The 17953-nt window shown below is 39.1% G+C and overlaps 5 protein-coding genes across 5 annotated transcripts; 4 read left to right on the top strand and 1 right to left on the bottom strand.

Moving 5' to 3' along the window:
* The first annotated feature begins 52 nt into the window (after positions 1–52).
* On the top strand, positions 53–1877 carry LOC134820759 (THO complex subunit 7 homolog). The gene is made up of 4 exons (XM_063831347.1): positions 53–260; positions 429–531; positions 767–930; positions 1114–1877. The coding sequence occupies exons 1-4, from the start codon at positions 102–104 to the stop codon at positions 1270–1272; spliced, it is 585 nt and encodes a 194-aa protein (XP_063687417.1). The 5' UTR covers positions 53–101; the 3' UTR covers positions 1273–1877.
* Positions 1878–2402: 525 nt separating this feature from the next.
* Positions 2403–9088, top strand: LOC134821217 (uncharacterized). The gene is made up of 7 exons (XM_063831914.1): positions 2403–2596; positions 2781–2951; positions 3075–3198; positions 3333–3453; positions 3663–7605; positions 7854–8214; positions 8329–9088. Exons 1-5 carry the CDS (start codon positions 2519–2521, stop codon positions 6592–6594), a joined length of 3426 nt encoding a protein of 1141 aa, XP_063687984.1. The 5' UTR covers positions 2403–2518; the 3' UTR covers positions 6595–7605; positions 7854–8214; positions 8329–9088.
* LOC134821402 (male-specific lethal 3 homolog) lies at positions 7361–8745 on the top strand. The gene is made up of 3 exons (XM_063832144.1): positions 7361–7605; positions 7854–8214; positions 8329–8745. Exons 1-3 carry the CDS (start codon positions 7361–7363, stop codon positions 8743–8745), a joined length of 1023 nt encoding a protein of 340 aa, XP_063688214.1.
* An 85-nt stretch (positions 9089–9173) lies between the features above and the next one.
* LOC134820693 (uncharacterized) lies at positions 9174–11769 on the top strand. Its single transcript, XM_063831222.1, has 5 exons — positions 9174–9314; positions 9475–9627; positions 9787–9856; positions 10037–10142; positions 10331–11769. The coding sequence occupies exons 1-5, from the start codon at positions 9211–9213 to the stop codon at positions 11296–11298; spliced, it is 1401 nt and encodes a 466-aa protein (XP_063687292.1). The 5' UTR covers positions 9174–9210; the 3' UTR covers positions 11299–11769.
* Positions 11770–15637: 3868 nt separating this feature from the next.
* Positions 15638–16786, bottom strand: LOC134821401 (uncharacterized). Its single transcript, XM_063832143.1, has one exon. The coding sequence runs from the start codon at positions 16784–16786 to the stop codon at positions 15638–15640; it is 1149 nt and encodes a 382-aa protein (XP_063688213.1).
* Positions 16787–17953: the final 1167 nt, after the last annotated feature.

Raw genomic sequence — 17953 nt, 5'->3', positions numbered from 1 at the left:
CTCTCTCTCCTTAACTAACGTTTAACTCATTAACTAACTAATTTAACTAACTAACTATTTATCTAACTAATTTAAATAACAATTAGTAATAGGAATATAGGATGCCGGGTTCTGACATAGTGACGGAGGAGGATGTAATCAGGAAGAGGTTGCTAATGGACGGGGAGGGTAGTGGCGAGGAGAAGAGAGTTGTTAACCTCCTCAAAACATTTGTCAAGTGGATTCGTGAGCCTGCTGCTGATGATGCGACTTTTCAGAGGGTGAGCAGACTTTCATCACTTTTTTCATTTCTTTTGAGTATTTAAATTATTTTACTCGTTTACTTACTTCCTTCATTTACTTCTTTCACTTCTCTTACTCCTATTACTTTCATTACTTATTTCTTTCGTTCCACTTTATACACTTAATACCATGGTATAACCCTGTAGATGGTTGCAGTGATAGCACAATGCGAGATGACAGTAGACAAACTACACGTTGTAAAGCAGATGAACGAGCAGGAAGCTAAAAACTACGCCAAACTTCACAAAGGTAACAAATACCCCGCCCCCGCCCCCCCCCCCCCCAACAAATACACCTCCTTTACACAAATTGGGCATTAAAGTACTGGTAGGGCCCTTTTAGGGAATAGGGATTAGGGATGCACATTTTAATGTTACAGGTTTTAATGTGGGACAATTATAATACCTCTCAAACTAAATATTTGAAGAGATACGTGTTATTATTACTGTTAATTATTGTGAGATATCAAAACTTTTCATTACAGAGATAGAAGGAGAGATAACAGCTGGAAAGGAACGGATAGAAAAGTACCAACAGCAACTGAGCAGGGCTAAACAGATAAAATCCCACAAACAGCAGTATGACGCTATAGCACAGATTATCAAACAGTACCCTTCTAAAGACGAAACTACAAGCTCTATATCTAGAGTAAGTGCTGTTACCATGGTAACTAAAAGATGATTAGCATAAAAGGGTTAAATAAACAGATCCTTATCTAAAACCACGTAATAATTAGTGATGTTCATTTAAATGCAGTTTCAAGGGTCGAGGTTAATTTCAGTAATATTCATTGGTGATAATCTGCGATTAATGATTAGCCAAAATTTGCAGACTGAAAAAGAAATTGAAGAATTAAAAAGGAAGAAAATATACTTTGAAGAAGAGGTCCAGAAGAGAAAGAGACAGTTCGAAGTACTAGTGTACAGTATACAGCAGCTACAATGTGAGCTCTCACAAGATCCAGTACAGAGTATGGAGGTGGACTCCTAGAAACTTCCTCAATTTTGCTGTTGTTTTAACTCTTTTTATACAGCTACATTTCACTGCCAAATGGAGCGTATTAACAGTCTAACAGACTGACTTGAAGCGGAGCAGTTTTATAATGCTATTTATTTGATTTTTAACTATTTCACGTTGTTATGACGCGACGTTGTTACTTGGTTACTATTTCAGTTACTTGGTTACTATTGCAGTTACTTGGTTACTATTGCAGTTACTTGGTTACTATTGAAGTTACTCGGTTACTATTGCAGTTACTTCGTTACTGTTGTTTCAAAAAAGGTTTTTTAACCGAGTTTTGAAAAACAAAAATTAAGAGTATATTATCTGGGAGTTATCATTGGTTGTTGAGCTGGTCCTCAGCAATGAAGCAATTCCTCAAGCAATTCCTCAATAACTGTACGTGGTTGTATTCCTTATATATACACTACAGGATCACACCAATTAACCACCTAATTAGAGACCTGGTCTTATAATCTGGTTTAGAACGTGGCAATGAAATACAACACTGCGAATGTAAGACGGGAAGTTTTGTAATTTGAAACTTAATAACCTACTTCCCTAAAAGCGCATTATTATTCACTTTATCAGTTTAAGATTTGTTTTATTTTTTCGTTTTATGTTCCATTTACTGAGGATCGCGTTCCGAGGTATGCACTCGATTATATAATCCACTAGATATTGTAGTGGAACAGCCACTATTAGTGCTTTTCAATACAAATTAAAACGAGCTCTTCATTGGAACAAGGGCTTGGACTGGCATTTACCCGCTTAAAACGATACATAATACTGAAATATAATACATTAACAATAAAATATGCAATCTCAACATTATGAGACCATACGGCATACCTACTCAACCCTTGGGTTTACCTCTGTTTTAGTTGGTAGCGTTTACACTTGCCTGGTATCGGTATCTGTGTATTTGAATATGAGATTATAATAAGCTTGTACCTTTTCTGTTGGATCTACACATAACACGGCGACAGTCAAAAATTATTTTATTTTCTGCAATCATAATTGAACCAGTTATATAATGTTAGTACATTCGTAATATGTACCAGTAGGTACTCGAGACTCGAGTATATACCGTTTCGTTAGGGTCTAACATATGCTTTTGCTTTTAGGATGTTATGTGAAATCTGATCGCTTACTTGGAACATTGAGAATACAATGTTACGAGTAACCACTAGTTACCACAAGTAACCACTAGCTGTTACTGGCTACTTACTGAAAGATGCGGATACCGATTTCCCAGGCTCAAGAAAGGACAGCGTTCAGCATCATCGACGGAGCTCGATTTTCATTAGAACAGGTACCCTCGAGATTAAACGAAATATTCTAATAACACTGAAGATTTTTCAAAACTGTTCTATGATTACTATAGTTACTACTTACTATGATTACTATGTTTATTGGTTACTATCATTACTATAGATCTTTGATTACCTTAGATCTATGATTACTATGGTTACTGTTGAACAGGAAATAATGTTCAGGTTCAGTACCTGTCCTCTATAGATGAAAACAGACCTCTTGGTATTGAAACGGACGAAGTACAAAAGTTTCTCTTTTACTGGGATCAAGTGTTTCTTTATGGGCTGAAGAGTGCTAAAAATGGCTACTGGAACTTTGTCTCTGCCTTCTCTCACCCCTCCCTAGTTAACGAGGTAACGTCTCTATCCCCCGACCCTCGGCCCCCTTCTCTCTCCCCCTCCTCAATTTTGACAAATATTTTAGAAGCTACTAGCCTTGAAACAAATCTCAATACTTTTACGAATATTAAAATTCAGGTAAAGAACACTCCTGGAGCAGTAAATGATTTGCTAAGAAGTAGACTCTGGTTGGGAACTATTCTTAACGAGAACGAACTGGAGAACTATCTTACTCTTGTTCAGTTTGAGCATAAACTACTCGGTAAGTAATTCACAGTCTCAGAATTTGTGCGATGATATCAGAATACCTAAGGGAGTTCCAGAAATTCATCAATATCAGAAATCACAATGTTTTAAATGTTGTAAGAAAAATATTTTATTGAAACTTTATCTCAGCTAAGTACTATCGTCCTCACGCTATCCTGAGGAACAGGAGTCAGCTGGAGGACCTCATATCAATATCCTGTGGACAGGAAAACACCCTCTTCGCTATTCATCTCGACTACATATGTTTCAGGTATCATTTCTGAAAACGTTAAACGATGCATGACTCTCAATAATTTATTTTGGTCGCTAATTTCTGGGCCCTTCCTTCCCTACAATATACCTTAGTTTTCTATTAATAATGTTGGATTCTCGACCAACAAATTCTCGTAAAAATTTAACTGTGATTAAATAGCTGAACATACCCTTGACCACTCTGAAATTAACGCCACAATATTTCAGAGCGCAGCAGCTGTTTGTAGGGCCGGGTGACAGGACATATTTTGATAAAATGTTTGACATAAAGTTTAACTGGGACGAAAGCGTCCGGACCCGGAGTTCCAGCTCAGTCAGTGTGGCTAGCAACTTCTTCTCCAGAACCCCAAGTTACAGCCGTCCCTCCTACAATTCTTTTAGCGGCTCCACTCCTGTTGGAGACCTGGCTCTCAACCCTGAGAACATGTTAGGATCCGACATTCCTCTCTCTAGAGACTTGACTAGTATCAGTGATCAGGGCGAGTTTATTCAGTTCTCTCCTACCGCACAATTAGCCGCATCCGCATCTGCTTCTCCTATTCCAGAGAGAAGATCCCTAACCCCTACACCTATATTGGAGAGCAGTGACATAACAACAGTGAGTGAAATCATTGCCAGGACTGAGATTCCAGCGGTGACTGAGACTCCAGCGGTGACTGAGACTTCGGCAGTAACTTATACTGTATCGGGGAGTGATGCTGCAACTGAGAGTCCAGCAGAGACTGAGATTTCAACTGAGGTGGAAGAAGTTTCGTCCTCTTTCTATCAGTTATCCGACATTCCTGAGTCCAATGACCCATATATAGTTGAATCTTCTTCTGTTTCCACTAGCGTCAACCCACCAGACAACCTTGTTTCCTCTTCAGCTACTGTAGAGCAGGTCAGTTTGGAATCTACACCGTCTACCAGCGAAATATTTACCTCCCAGACCCCTGTACCTACATTAGAAGAGGTATTACAGAATATCCCTATCAGAATATCAATCTCTGATCATAGTTCTGCTAACTCAGAATGTTCTACATCAGAAGATAAGCCACCACCCACTGATTATACAACAGCACTTGTTCGAGGTGACCAGTTAGCCTTGTCTCCGGGAAACCTACTGGCTCTGGATACGTTAATCCAACAATCTGCTCCAGACCCTGAGGAAATCCAGTCAGCTGAATCCTATGAGGTATCAGACTCGGAAAAAGAGCTCCAACAAGCAGCAGAGTCTGAGAGAGAAATGCATGCCCAACAAGTTGCAGACTTTTTAGTTGAAGAGGTGATGTTGGAGACAGGTGGAGGGTCCCCGACTCAGAGAGGCGCTCTGGACACTGAGGATCTATACTCCGATCCAGAATCTGAGGACATGTTCCTCCCTCCCGATGATACTGAGGAGATGTTCCTCCCTGCTGATACTGAGGACCATACTGTGCAGCACTCTACTCCGGGAAGTGATCCTTACATGCTTGATTCAGGTGCTGGTAGCCCTACTCTGCTTATCACGGATTTGATACCCACACCATCAGCTCAAGTCTCCGCTAGCTCTTGGTACGATAACGACCCAGTGGTTAATCAACATGAAGAAAACATTCCGGTAGAAAATGATAGCTTGTCTGAAGAGAACTTACCCGAAGAAATCCCGCCTGAAGATAGTTTGCCTAAGGAAAATGATGGCTCAGGTGTGGAAGCAGATACCATGGCTAATAGAGTAGAAGAGAGGGAGGAGACACTACAAGTCAGTGAAGACTTTAATCCTTTCAGTGAGAGTAATGAAGACGGAGCTGCTGATGAAAATATAACCAATGTTGATGCTGCTGAAGAACCACAACGGTCCTCATCGGTTAGTATGACCAAGGAAAAAGAGGTCCATATTGAAGTTCCTGACTTGAGTTACGGGACAATGGACAGGGAGCTTGGAGTTGTGATAGCTTCACAAAACCAGAAAATATCCTGGGCTGTTGAACTGTTCGGGGATAACGAGGACCTCTGTTTCATCTACCGGGTATGGTTGAAAGACAGCGCGGGGAATCTCGAGCTCAGCTATTTCCTCCTAACAACAAAGATGATCTACTTGCTGGATCCTTTATACCTGGTTAAACAGAGGTTGAGACTAGACAGAGTTCAGTACGGTAGAGGCATTAACTGGCAAGTAATCACCTTGTTCGCCTTGCAAGAAGACGGAACAACTGACCAGATAGATGTTATTACAGGGTGTGAGGCTATTAGTCGGGGAGTGATGGAGGGGATATCAGTTAACCCTTCTTATCCGGTTAACTGGGCGGTTGAAGACAGTTACAGTCAGATGAGGTTAAAGTACCATGTCAACGCTTTTCTTCAGGAGAGAGGAGCGTTCTCTATGAGAGCAATGGATGATCTGTATTATGGTTCTGTATCCTACCTCTCCCTCACTGCTCCGCCCGCTTCAGCTCTACATTGTCCTATATCTGAGGGACTGATGTGGTTGAAAGAGCCCACTCTTCTTTCCTACGTGTGGAACCAATACTACTTTTTCTTAGATAAACAGGGTACACTCTCCCAACTGGATGCTGAATGTACTGGGACCATAAAGAAAGAATACACTGTCATTGGGTCCGGGGCATGTCGCAAAATGACGAGAAAGGAAACCACCAAACAATGTGCTTTTAAATTTATCTCAGAAGAAGGGACGGAAGTGTTGTTGAACTGTGAGAACGCGCTAGAGCGAGACCGGTGGATGACAGCTATCAGTAAGGCAGCCATGGAGATTCCTCAGAGCACTAACGAAACAGGGTACGGTATGCAATGTAGTGCTATTATCAGCAGTAGTTATCTGGTGCTAGTCAGAGAGGGGGTCAAGTCTGCACATACTTTAGATTCTGCACTGATACAGGACATCACCGAGATAAGATGGGATAGTGACCATGAGATGTGTGTTGTAACCATTGATAAGAGACAGTGGTTAATTCTCTTCAGAGATAACTACGAGAAGACAAAGCTAATGGAGTGTGTGTGGGAGAGATGGCAGGAGATATTCAGGTGTCATGATCTACAACTTCTGTTTTCTAAGGTTAACTTTTCTGAGCTGGGGGGTCCGCTGGATATTCTCGGGCGGTATAGGAATCATTTGTTGGGAATCATTGATGAGACCGATAAATTGGAGTTTGAATGTGTGTGAAGTTAGAAAATCAGTTACCAATACCATGGTAACTACACATGTTACCATCGCGTGGTAAGTACGAATCACACACCAGTGTCCAGTAACCATGGTTATAGACTCTAGAATTGTTATCAGCTGTTTTTGTTATGACTATTTGTCCTGTTTTTGTTTGTTTTATACAAAGGCTCGGTTATTTATTTTGATATTCAATGGTTTAAAATATTTGTTAAAGACTGTCCTGGACGTTTAATAATCAAACAACCTTAAAGGTGGGGAGGTAATGACTCTCTCAGTCTCGACCCTCTCTAATTGTGATGATGTACATAGGGTGGAATTTGTGTGGTTATTGCTAACTGCTGAATTTTTTACAGTTTTCATTGAATATCAGATGTGAGAAAAAAATTGTTAATTGAAAGAGATTTACCAAAATAATATCAGATGTACATACTTGCTCTGGAATAGTATGATTTTTGACTCTGTATGATAATTTTAAATGTTTAATGTTTATAGACGATTGCTAACTGATTATGATTTATGTGATACAAGAGTTTAATTTCTGTTCCCGTGTTATTTTTATCTTATCACTGCTATCACTTCAATTTATAAACACTTGATTCAAGCCGAAATAAGTCTTATTCACCTAGATTTAAGTCTTATCGGTATGTTTCAAATCCCATTAAAATAAGGCCATTTAATTGTGATCGAAACTAAATTTAGTCCAAAATGGTTCAAATGGTGCTGTGCTATACAGTAAACAAGAATCACATACTAAATTAATTGAAGGATGGGTACTGTTAAATCAGAACCCAAGTACAAGAAGGGAGACAAAGTGTTGTGTTACGAACCAGACCCAATTAAACAACCAATTATCTACAACTCTGTGATACTGGAAGTGGAACACGAAGATATTACTGAGTTCCTTGGAAAGAAGGATCTTAAAAATAAGGCTGGTAACAACAAAAAAAGACCCGCAGGAGTGCAACCTATTTACCTGGTACATTTCCAGAATTGGGGTTCCCAGTATGATAGGTACTAATTATTTACTAATTATTTACTAATTATTAATAATGATAATATGATAGGTACTAATTATTTACTAATTATTGATAATAATTTTATTCGAAACAAGACTTTTATCATCCTTTCATGAACAATTTCAACGAATTCACAATTTTCAACTGATTCGATGGTTACGTGACATAACAAATGAATGTTCAATTTCTTTATTATAACTTTATAAACCCATTTTTAAGTTTTAACATACCTACTCCTTTCAGATGGGTGACAGAGGATTTGGTACTGGCAGATACCCCCTCAAACCTTGCAATTAAAGACGAACTGGAGAAACAGATTGTCGGAGCAAAAAATGCTTGTAGAAAACGTGGAATTAGAGGAAAACCTCTAGATAAATGTACTGATCTTAGTGAAAATCCAGAATCGAAATTCAAGATGGATCTCAACTTACCATTGACCATAAAACAGGCTTTAGAAAGAGACTTTGTAAATGTGACTCTGAGAAACCTGCTGGTGAATGTGCCGCGCACTCCCAATGTAGAGACGATTCTGGCTAAATTTGTAGAGGATGTATTGGTTACCAACCCACTGGAGGACAGGGGGTCTTTAGAGGAGTTTACACAGGTAGCCACTTTCTCTTTCACTTTCATTTTCACTTTCACTGCTATCTTTCATGTTATGTTATTTTCTTTCTTATATATTTTAAGAGAGCCCCAATATATCATTTATTTATTTCAGGGGATAATCACTTGTTTTGACTTCACTCTACCGTTACTGCTGCTCTACAAGGAGGAACGAAGTCAGTTAGAAAGAGAGGGGTTTGTGCAGTCTGGTTCCAGAATAAAGAGGCAGCAACTAGCGGGGCAAGTGAGCGGAGATTGGGTTTTATACCCCGGCTATTCCAGTTGGGGTAGTAAGACTGATGATCAGGACCCTGTCCCCGGACCTTTACAACCCTCTAAACTATACGGAGCTGAACATTTACTCAGACTGTTTGTAAAGTTACCGGAATTGTTGGACCACATGGAGACGGAGTATGTTAACAGTGTCGCTTATTATTGCCAGACTTTCTTAGACTTTGTAGCGAGGCATCGAGCGGAGGTGTTTGTGGAGATACAGCCTTATAAAGAGGCTGAGTTATGCGATCTGGGATGAGATCTCAACTTTATACTGAAAATTTTGTTTTATTTTAATGATTTTTTGGAGCCTCTTAAATTTTAAATTATCATTTTGTGCCCATGACATACCATTAGTTATGACAATTATAGCTTTATCATTGCCTTTTTTAACCAATAAAGTTATGAATGGTAAGGTTTCCTTTTCCTGTCCATATATAAATACTGTACCTCATGCTTCAATAAGTGTGAGAGGGCACGAGGGGCAACCATAGGTATTTAGAAACTATTTGTTGATGAATAAAAAATCGAAATATTGATTATATCAAAATATTGACTCATTCTCTGTAAAAAAATACTTCTGTAAACTTTTAAAATGTCTACATTAATTGTTTACTTGATCGTCTGCTTAAATTTCTCTGAGAATTGTTGCTTTCAGCCCCATCTTTGTTTTATGTACTGTATATTAGTTTATGTGAAGACAGTTCTCGGTTAGATATGAAACATGCCAGAGAGTCTAGTAACAGTGCTGGCAGTTGAAGGTGACGTTTACTACAATGCTTGCAATGTCTGCTCCAGTAAAGTTGAACTGGTACCTGCATCTAACAGGTAACTGGAGAAACTTAATCTTATTAATGTGAAATGTTTGGCATATCGAGAGATTAACATCCAAAAAGTAAGTAAATGTTTGGAGGTTACTGTTCTAAAACTTCAAATAATGAGTAATTCACATCACCAACTTACATGTGATAAACTGTAATAACAACAGGGGTTGGTGTAGAAAATGTAGAGCGTGTACTCACCCCAACAGAAGGTACAGACTCTCCCTGAAAATCAGTGAGCACTCCGCCCCCTTTCTCATCACCTTGTTCGGGTCACGTGCTGACAACCTGTTCGGATGTACTGCTCCTAATTTCTTCAGGTTTACTTCCACTTCTTCATGTATTACCCCAACCCTGTAAACCTCTCAGCCTGTCCTGTAGACCCATATCTACTAGATATTATCTAGATCCCATCATGTGGACCCCTCAGCTAGATCTCACCTCGCTACAATACCAATTATATCACCCAACCTCCTCAGGACAGTCCAGGAGTTGAATTTGTCGAACACACAAATTCTGCGTTCTGTTCAAAGAGCTCTCCTTAGTGAGGTTTGTTCTCACCAAATTGAAGAAACTTTTCGTTCTATGCCTCCACTTGGTATCTCAACTAAAAAGAGCATCAGTCACGCTAGGTTTAATGACAATAATTTAGATAACGTTATTGCTAATTCATAGTTAGTTTTGTACTTTTATAGAATTAAAACGTAATGTAGAAACTGCCCCTACCAGGTAGTCAAAGTGGCACGTAATGCTGAGGGCGGGATAACTGGTGCTGTATTTGCTGTCGAGAATAAGAGAATTGTCGATCACGTGCGCCAACTCGACCTTACAACTGGTAACTATGGTTACTTTTAACTGGTAACTGTGGTTACTATATTCAGCTGATTACTTCTTTAATCGATGATCTATTGTTATCCTTAAAATACATTTTAAAATATTATTTGTTCATCATAAACGTATAATGTTTATTCAGTTTCAAGTTTACCATCTACACAACATGTTTGTTACTATTATTCATTTCAGGCACCAATTTTTCACCCGTTCCTCTTCGCATTCCTGCTGACCGGCTTGAGATCAGCTCTCCTTCAAATTCTAACAACCGTCACCATGACAAATCTTTGCTGGTCCACAACTCAACGCCTCTTTTCTCTCAGCTCAGTTTAGAGGATCTGGGTGAGAACTTGGGCAGCCTCAGTCCTGTTGTATCTGATTTTAATATTAGCTCCACTACACATAATTCTCGGAGGTACCCAGAAAACGAATGTAGTAAGCATGGAAATAGCAACCATGACAATTCCAGTAACCATGGCAATCATTATAACCCTAGTAATAATTTGAGGCGTGGTAAACGCATGAGATGCAGAGTTCAGAATATCGTACACATCCCACTTACTCAAAACGATTCCCTGCATGAGAATATAAGACCGCCTGACTGTGACACATCAGTGAAAGAAACTCATCTGCTCAAAACTGAAACTTCTAGTGACAGTGATGTGATATTAGAGCTCATGAAATCAGATGACTTTAGTTTATTTGAAGATAAGGAGAACGTGCCGGTTATCTCAGATTTTATAGGTGTACAGAAAGATGATGTACAGAAAGATGATGTACAGAAAGATGATTTCAGTTTATTTGAAGAAACTGAAAATATGCTGAGTGTATCAGATTGTAAAGAGAGAAACATGAGCTGCAACCTAACTAACTCTCAAGACTTTGATAGTTTCGATGTAGGCAGTATTTCAGCTGCTCTCCCCACCCTCCCTCTCCCTACTAACAGTGTCACTACAAGTCCTCTGTGTTCAGATGACGATTTGTTTGCTAACTCTCCCGGAACTAAAGAAGAACCAGCATTGAGCGAACATGACTGGTCTAACTTTAGTGCTATGTCAGAGTGTAATACTAGCACTAAATCTAACGTGGTTCCCATGGTAACAGGGGTGCTCTCTGAACAAGATGAAGATGTATCAAACTGTTCGGTTGAACTGTTCTAGATTTAAAACCGTATTAGAATTAATTTATAATTATTTTGTCGTAAATCTAAGCTTTTTTAACTTTACCGGTTACCCTCTTTCTACTCGATAACCATAGGCCAAGGGCCCAGAATCACTTGTTCTAGTGTACAGTGACTGGGGGAGCTGTTATTTTATACAAAATATATTATGAAGGGTAGAATTGCTTGCTCTTAGATTCAAGCCTCGTTAAATACCTTTTCGCTTGACCGTAAACAAACGCTCAAACCACAAAAATGTGTTTTATCTGCCCGGGAAGAGATCAGAGATTTTTAGAGCCGATGCTGTTGAGCTTTATCAATTTGATGAATGGCTCAAAAACGGTACAATTAAAATGTTTGGTGCAATAAAATTGTTAATTTATATAGTGCAGCATTTATTTATGTTTAATTATGTTGTACACTAAAACTTATGTCATGTTTGAAATCATATTGATAATGATAATACAACGTGTATCTATTCGTATCTTTTTGAAGTTTTAACTTTTTAAGGTAAATACTAATTTAAGGGGTCGTTCACATATTAAGTAGTCGTAATCACCTTTTAGCCAATTTATGTGATGAAAAGTGGATAGTGAATATCGATACTAAGGCTAAGAGACCACCAAAAATGAACAAAATTACCCATATCTCGGTTCGTGAAATTGATTTCATTAAAATTACCGGCTTGCCGACAGCGGTGTGCGCCGCCGTGTTATACCAAAATCGGCGGCGGCGTGGCCAAAATTAGCGGCGGCGGCGTGGCCTGTGGACAATTGGCAGTTTCAGTTGTGACTCGACAAAATGGAAATTCATTGCTTAGGTCAAGGATTGACTTAGTATTAGTATTACTATTAATAAGGTTTAGACAGTTGCAAATTTCACTTCAATTCATCGTTGATCGAAATGATCGTATGACAGGAATTCACAATTTCATGAAACATTGCATATTATATGCTACATCGAACTACTTGACGTCAGACATGCTAGAGGGATTAAGATTTTATAATTACAGGGTGGGCCAAAAGTCAGTGTGCAAACGTTGGCCTTAATAGCTCAGTCACTGAGTGCCCAATTGAAATACTTCCTTCTGGTATGACTTAGTACCACCACTGGTTCGAGGAATTTGTCAACTCGAAAAATATTCACGGTCATTTTTTTCAAATGGAGGTTCATTTTCACATTTATTTGATAGTTTGGATAGTCGAATCAAGCTAAATGTTATTGAATTGTGTTTGGCCATTCGAATTACGTTTGTCCTGAAAGAATTAGAACTGTAGCTTCTCAGATGACTGAGATATGAAGCATAACGAGTTTATTCATTACGTGTGATCAGGTGATTGGTTTACCTAATCACGTGATAAGGTGACCCCGTTAACTACCCCGTTAAACATTATGGGAATTGTTAAGGGTGCCCAATTAAGGTGTCGTGTCACGGTGTCACATAATCACCCAGTCAATTTTGTTAACGAGATACACAAAATGCTTGATAACTTCGTCATTTCTAATCCGTTTTGCCTCATGTTTTCAGATCATATGCAGCATTTGATAATCTACCGTCTCTGAAAAAATTAGGCGTTCAGCATGTTCAGAGAAAACAATATAGGTCTTTTAATATTGAATGGGCGTGGTCTAAAATATTCGAATTTTCAAATTTTGACGACGGAATCCTCGAACCAGTAAGTACAGTATGCCATCTGCAAAGCAACAGCTCTCAAATATAAAACACGGCGGAGGTATAAGACCCAAAGTTTGCACACTGACTTTTGGCCCACCCTGTATATTCAGCAATTATGAAAATTTTTTCATTAATTTTTTTTGAGTATTTTTTTATAAATTCAAATTTTAAAAATACCACGTTCACGCCGTTTGCGCCGCCGATAAATTGTTCGGCGCAGCGGCGTGGGCTAAAAACTCGGCGGCGGCGGCGCACACCCCTGCTTGCCGAGCTGATGTTTGAAAATGGGACAGAAATGGCACAGTTCCAGCGGTAGTAATATTAGTCATATATCCGAGTCCCGATGGCACCATGGCGGCGCTCTCGGAGTTCTAATGAATGGCCGTAATATTAACAAAAGACCATTTTGGAAGCTCTATCTTAGAAATCTCTGAATCTGTTAATAGCTTCATTTACTGTTCCAGCTTTTATGATATGTGAGACGCCCATATTTAATGAGATCATATGGGCTCTGAATATGAGCATGTTACCAGCTCTTAAATTGATCGATAAATCCTAGATAAGTCCATTAGGTAATGCTGTAATAAATATTTAATTCACGTTTTTCAACATGAACAAAAATATCAGATACAAGCCACATCGATCTTATTCTCGAATTTCGCTATCAATTATGTTTCATAATCTGAGACTGGAAATTTCCCTTCTGCACGTAATCTTGCTGTTGTATTGTTCGTCAGGCAAATCTAAAAACAACAAGTGTGATTGTCACAGTCAGGAAATTGAAGACGACAAATTCTGTAAGCGGCAACTTGAGTTGTTGCATAAATGTGTTTACGAAAAAGGATACAAATTTGCCGATTGTGCTCAATTTCCGTACAATCCCGACCTGGCGATAAACACATATATAAAAAGCACTAAAAAAGTTTTAAAAAAGTGCAGACAAATTGAAAAGACGCACGTACAACGATGTGGATGTCCAGAAGAGGATTTAAGCGCCCACGCCACTGAAAGTCACTTGGACGACCCACCCGCCACTAAGGTCATGGAAATGATACCCCACCTTACCTGCTTCCTAGACGATGGTGCTGACTATCAAGGTTACGTTAGTACCACATGTTTTGGATACACGTGTCAGAACTGGTCTGATCAAAGTCCTCACGTACATAAATTTGATTACACTCACAGTGGATTGGGTGATCACAACTACTGCAGAAATCCAGACGATGGTATTGGACCGTGGTGCTACACAACGGATCCAAATGTCAGATGGAATTTTTGTGCTATCCCTTCCTGTCATGCTGTTGGCGTTACTCTAATTGACGAGGATGAAAATCAGCGAGCACATGAGGAATTTTCTGACGTGGTGGAAAAAGGGAGCGGGTAATTTGTTTACGGGACAATTTAAAAGTGGTCCGGTAATGCAAATGATTGGATTGTTTTTTATGTATTTTGATTGGCTGACCTTACGGACAATTTTTTAAAAACCACCAATTCTTAATCGGTGCATTATGGTCATGGATTGTAATGAATATCTGATATCAAAGATATAACTACATTAACATATAAGGTAAAAATTGTAAATTCCACGAATATACAAAAAGCATCCTCCTAGTAGTACTTAGAACGACTATCTTTTAAAAAACGGAAAGAGATAATTGAAGAAAAATAATAAAAAGGAAGGCGTCAAAAGCTAAATTCTTTAAAGTTTAATGATAATGTTATTCAAGTTTTACTTTTATTTTTATTTCTATTCTATTTTTATTATCTCAACATCCTTGGACCTTGCTAATCAGCAAAATTGTATTCATCTAAGGCCTCGTCAACATGGAATAGGATTATAAGGAATAGAAATAGAATACCGATCTCGATAAGTCATTTCTATACATGAAACTTGGGACCATGACTACGTACCTTTTGTTTCAAGTTTGAACTTACAGAAAAAAAAACGTAAAAAGATTAGTTTAAGCCATATTTTGTTCTGCCCTTTCATCTATTCCAAGTAATTTGTATTACCGGCCACGAAAGCTGTTCTTAATTTAGATTTAGATGGACTGGTCCGAAGAGAGATCGTAGAAGACGCTGAGCTAGAAACAAGCGATTTCTTTTTAGGACGCTTAATTACCAGCAACCAAGTCACCATAAAATTCGACTACTCTTACACACCCAGTAGTAGTACAAACTTAAAAATTACTCATACTGCAGCATGCAGGGACAAGTTTTTTAATTTAACAATTCAATTTTATAAGCTAAATAAAAACTTCAAAGCTCTATTTAAGCAGTTGAATCAATTAGAAATTGTTACAATCATTGTATGCATTATGCTAAAACCTTAACGTTAAAATATTTCTACGGCTAATATTTTGCAACTTTCAAATCATACAGTTTTGGTATAGTAGTTTCATTTATAAATATAATTGATGTTTTGGGACAAAGTTAGAGTCAGTAAAAACCATGAGTGGAGACTCTCACTTTGTCCCAAAATATCAATTATATGATCGACCCAGTCAAAAGAGCGAAAACAGATTGTTAGTTTCATTTAATCATGAAATATAAATTAATTTATGTAATTATTTTAAAATAGGACGAAAACATATGGTATATCTTTTTGATGTCTACTGTTTGTATCTCATTGGTATTGAATGCTGAGTAATTAAACACAGTGTTCTCAATTTGCTATGATGTTAGGTTGAGTTTCCCAGAAGAGGCCGGCTACCATCTCACTAGCTCGGTACAGGAAGGTATCCTCACAGGTCATGTCGTAGAAGGCGTATCTTCTCACCTTACTGTACACCTCCTTACACTCTCCTATCAGCTCCTGTTCGTATACCACCCCACCGCTCACCCTTATCTGGACAACTCCGTCTTTCAGTGCGAATGTCCATGCAGTCTTACCTTCCACATTGCGCATTTTTCTCAATGCTCGTGGAGCTTGACACCCAATGCATCCCGTCAGGTAGATACCACTCAGACTGAACCGAAACTTTCCCAGCTCTTTGCCAGCTTGGTCGTAGAGTACGATCGTGTTGAGTTTCTTCCACTTGAGTTTGGTGGTGACCTGGACTCCCTGGTCCGATGTGGTTAGGTCTTGCTTCACGGTGCACTCTAAGTTGTTGCAATAGCTGCACTCGGGTGTCCAGCAACTGCAGGCTCCCACTTCCTTGTCGTACACAATGTTGTCAGGTTCCGCACTCGCTGTTGGTGTAGTGGATAAACCGGGTGTGGTAGCCGCCTCTTCGCTCTCAATGGGTCTCCCTCTGATGTAGAACCCTTCCATGTGTTTAAATACGATCCTGTCAACTTGTGCCCTTCCCAGTGCTGCACACTTCTCCGGTAGTCCTGGTTTGCGGGGGTTGACGTCTCCATCGTTAAAGTACTGCGAGTACTGCAGCTCTCCATCACATGTCAGGAGTACAAACTCTTCAAAGAAGTTCCAGGCCCAGATCTGTTCTTTTCTTCCCTGAGCAGGGAATGAGTTGTAGGCCTCGTACCTCACATCACATTCCTCTACATTCACATCATATCCTCTGTCGTATTTAATAGTGTTCCAAACCAGTCTCCCGACCTTGCTGTTCCAGCTTCCCTCGTGAAGCAACATCATCATAGTGCTGGACTTGTCCGTTCTGAACAACTCCCCGTACGGAGGGTTGGTGTCAAACACGTCTGGTAGGAAAGCTTTAACCTCCAGGATGTACTCCTTGAGAGGGAACATCACTCTCTCCTCGTTACTCTCTATTAGTCTCCACTCTGTCAAGGAGGGGTCTAATACGGCACTCTGGGCAATGCCCGCCACCGCCAGCACGATCAGCGCTAACATTTCCTGGAGAGTAGTTTTTAGTGCATATATCGGTTTTTAGGATACCATTGGAGGACTTCGCCGCTTCGACGCGCCGCGCGAACTAGCATTCTTGCTTTGTCGATCGTTGCCCTGCTTCGCAGAGCAATGATCTCGATGGGTTGACATCGTCAATCAAAGGATACCACTGTTTCAGATCTAAATCATATTGTAAATTGTTCACGTTGAAAAAAAACACGATATTGACGATTAAGACGAACTTATTGTTTATTTTTACGTGTAAAACAGCAATTCATAATCATATTTTGATGCAATTAGTGAGCTGAATACGATTTACACAACCCCCTCCTAGTTAGCCCTTATCATCTGTTAAGAGATTGCAAGATGGGCGGCACTTTAAACGCGGACTATACTTGAGACTACCATGACACTGCTCACTTGGCTCAAAATTATGAGCGCAACAATTACTAGTAATCAGCTAACAGCTTTAATTTAAAAGTTCTCAGTAGTTAATTTAATGGTTGTACAATAGTGTCAAAATCGAGTTACAACGTGAGAAAAAAGGTGCTCTGCTCTAAAAAATATCTGAAACGTTTCAAAGGATTTTATTGAATCAATAATGCACCTGAGATTTGGTTACTAAGCGGCGCTAAGCCTGTCATTCGGCCGAATCTCTATTTATGAACAATGTAGCCTGGGGTCCGATCCCCAGGTAAAGATTTGGAGGAGCATAAAGGGCTAATAAGATTTAATTTTAATTGTTCGTTGTATGAATTACCCTGGTTGTCACCGTGCACTAGACATTAATTAGAATATTTCAATACAGTCCAAACTGCACCTTATCTCACAAATCTAATATATCCATCGTGATATAATGAAATAATATTTAAAAATTAGTTTATAAAATATTTGTTTAAGAAGTGTTGCAGTAGTTCTACTCGTGTAGGCCTGCACTGCGGGGTAATTCGTACCCTTCCAGCTCCACAATGTCAAGATAAGGTGGAAAAGCAGGGCACCTTAAATCTGGTTAACTACCCTGAAGTCTGCAACTCATTGCCTACATACATTTGAACATTGTTCACAACTAATAACCTCTAATTTACCTTTAGTTTCCCTCTAGTTCACCTTTAGTTTACCTTGTAAGGGAGACATACTTTACTTACAGTCATTATTATTAAATTAAACCCT

Source organism: Bolinopsis microptera, chromosome 9 (genome assembly GCF_026151205.1).
Source record: "Bolinopsis microptera isolate Bmic1 chromosome 9, MBARI_Bmic_1.0, whole genome shotgun sequence".
Taxonomy (NCBI): domain Eukaryota; kingdom Metazoa; phylum Ctenophora; class Tentaculata; order Lobata; family Bolinopsidae; genus Bolinopsis; species Bolinopsis microptera.
The sequence above is the reverse complement of the archived record's forward strand: the minus strand, read 5'-3'. Positions and strand labels throughout refer to the sequence as shown.

What these genes read in the sequence shown, in the direction of transcription:
- LOC134820693 (XM_063831222.1), top strand. Translation starts at nt 9,211, where the DNA reads ATGCCAGAGAGTCTAGTAACAGTGCTGGCAGTTGAAGGTGACGTTTAC. An exon ending in AAAGAGCTCTCCTTAGTGAG is followed by an intron (nt 9,857 to 10,036) that starts GTTTGTTCTCAC and finishes TGCCCCTACCAG; the next exon opens with GTAGTCAAAGTGGCACGTAA. An exon ending in CCAACTCGACCTTACAACTG is followed by an intron (nt 10,143 to 10,330) that starts GTAACTATGGTT and finishes TATTCATTTCAG; the next exon opens with GCACCAATTTTTCACCCGTT.
- LOC134820759 (XM_063831347.1), top strand. Translation starts at nt 102, where the DNA reads ATGCCGGGTTCTGACATAGTGACGGAGGAGGATGTAATCAGGAAGAGG. An exon ending in CTACGCCAAACTTCACAAAG is followed by an intron (nt 532 to 766) that starts GTAACAAATACC and finishes TTTTCATTACAG; the next exon opens with AGATAGAAGGAGAGATAACA. An exon ending in CTACAAGCTCTATATCTAGA is followed by an intron (nt 931 to 1,113) that starts GTAAGTGCTGTT and finishes CAAAATTTGCAG; the next exon opens with ACTGAAAAAGAAATTGAAGA.
- LOC134821402 (XM_063832144.1), top strand. Translation starts at nt 7,361, where the DNA reads ATGGGTACTGTTAAATCAGAACCCAAGTACAAGAAGGGAGACAAAGTG. An exon ending in TGGGGTTCCCAGTATGATAG is followed by an intron (nt 7,606 to 7,853) that starts GTACTAATTATT and finishes TACTCCTTTCAG; the next exon opens with ATGGGTGACAGAGGATTTGG. An exon ending in CTTTAGAGGAGTTTACACAG is followed by an intron (nt 8,215 to 8,328) that starts GTAGCCACTTTC and finishes TATTTATTTCAG; the next exon opens with GGGATAATCACTTGTTTTGA.
- LOC134821401 (XM_063832143.1), bottom strand. Translation starts at nt 16,786, where the DNA reads ATGTTAGCGCTGATCGTGCTGGCGGTGGCGGGCATTGCCCAGAGTGCC.
- LOC134821217 (XM_063831914.1), top strand. Translation starts at nt 2,519, where the DNA reads ATGCGGATACCGATTTCCCAGGCTCAAGAAAGGACAGCGTTCAGCATC. An exon ending in ACCCCTCCCTAGTTAACGAG is followed by an intron (nt 2,952 to 3,074) that starts GTAACGTCTCTA and finishes ATTAAAATTCAG; the next exon opens with GTAAAGAACACTCCTGGAGC. An exon ending in CTCGACTACATATGTTTCAG is followed by an intron (nt 3,454 to 3,662) that starts GTATCATTTCTG and finishes ACAATATTTCAG; the next exon opens with AGCGCAGCAGCTGTTTGTAG.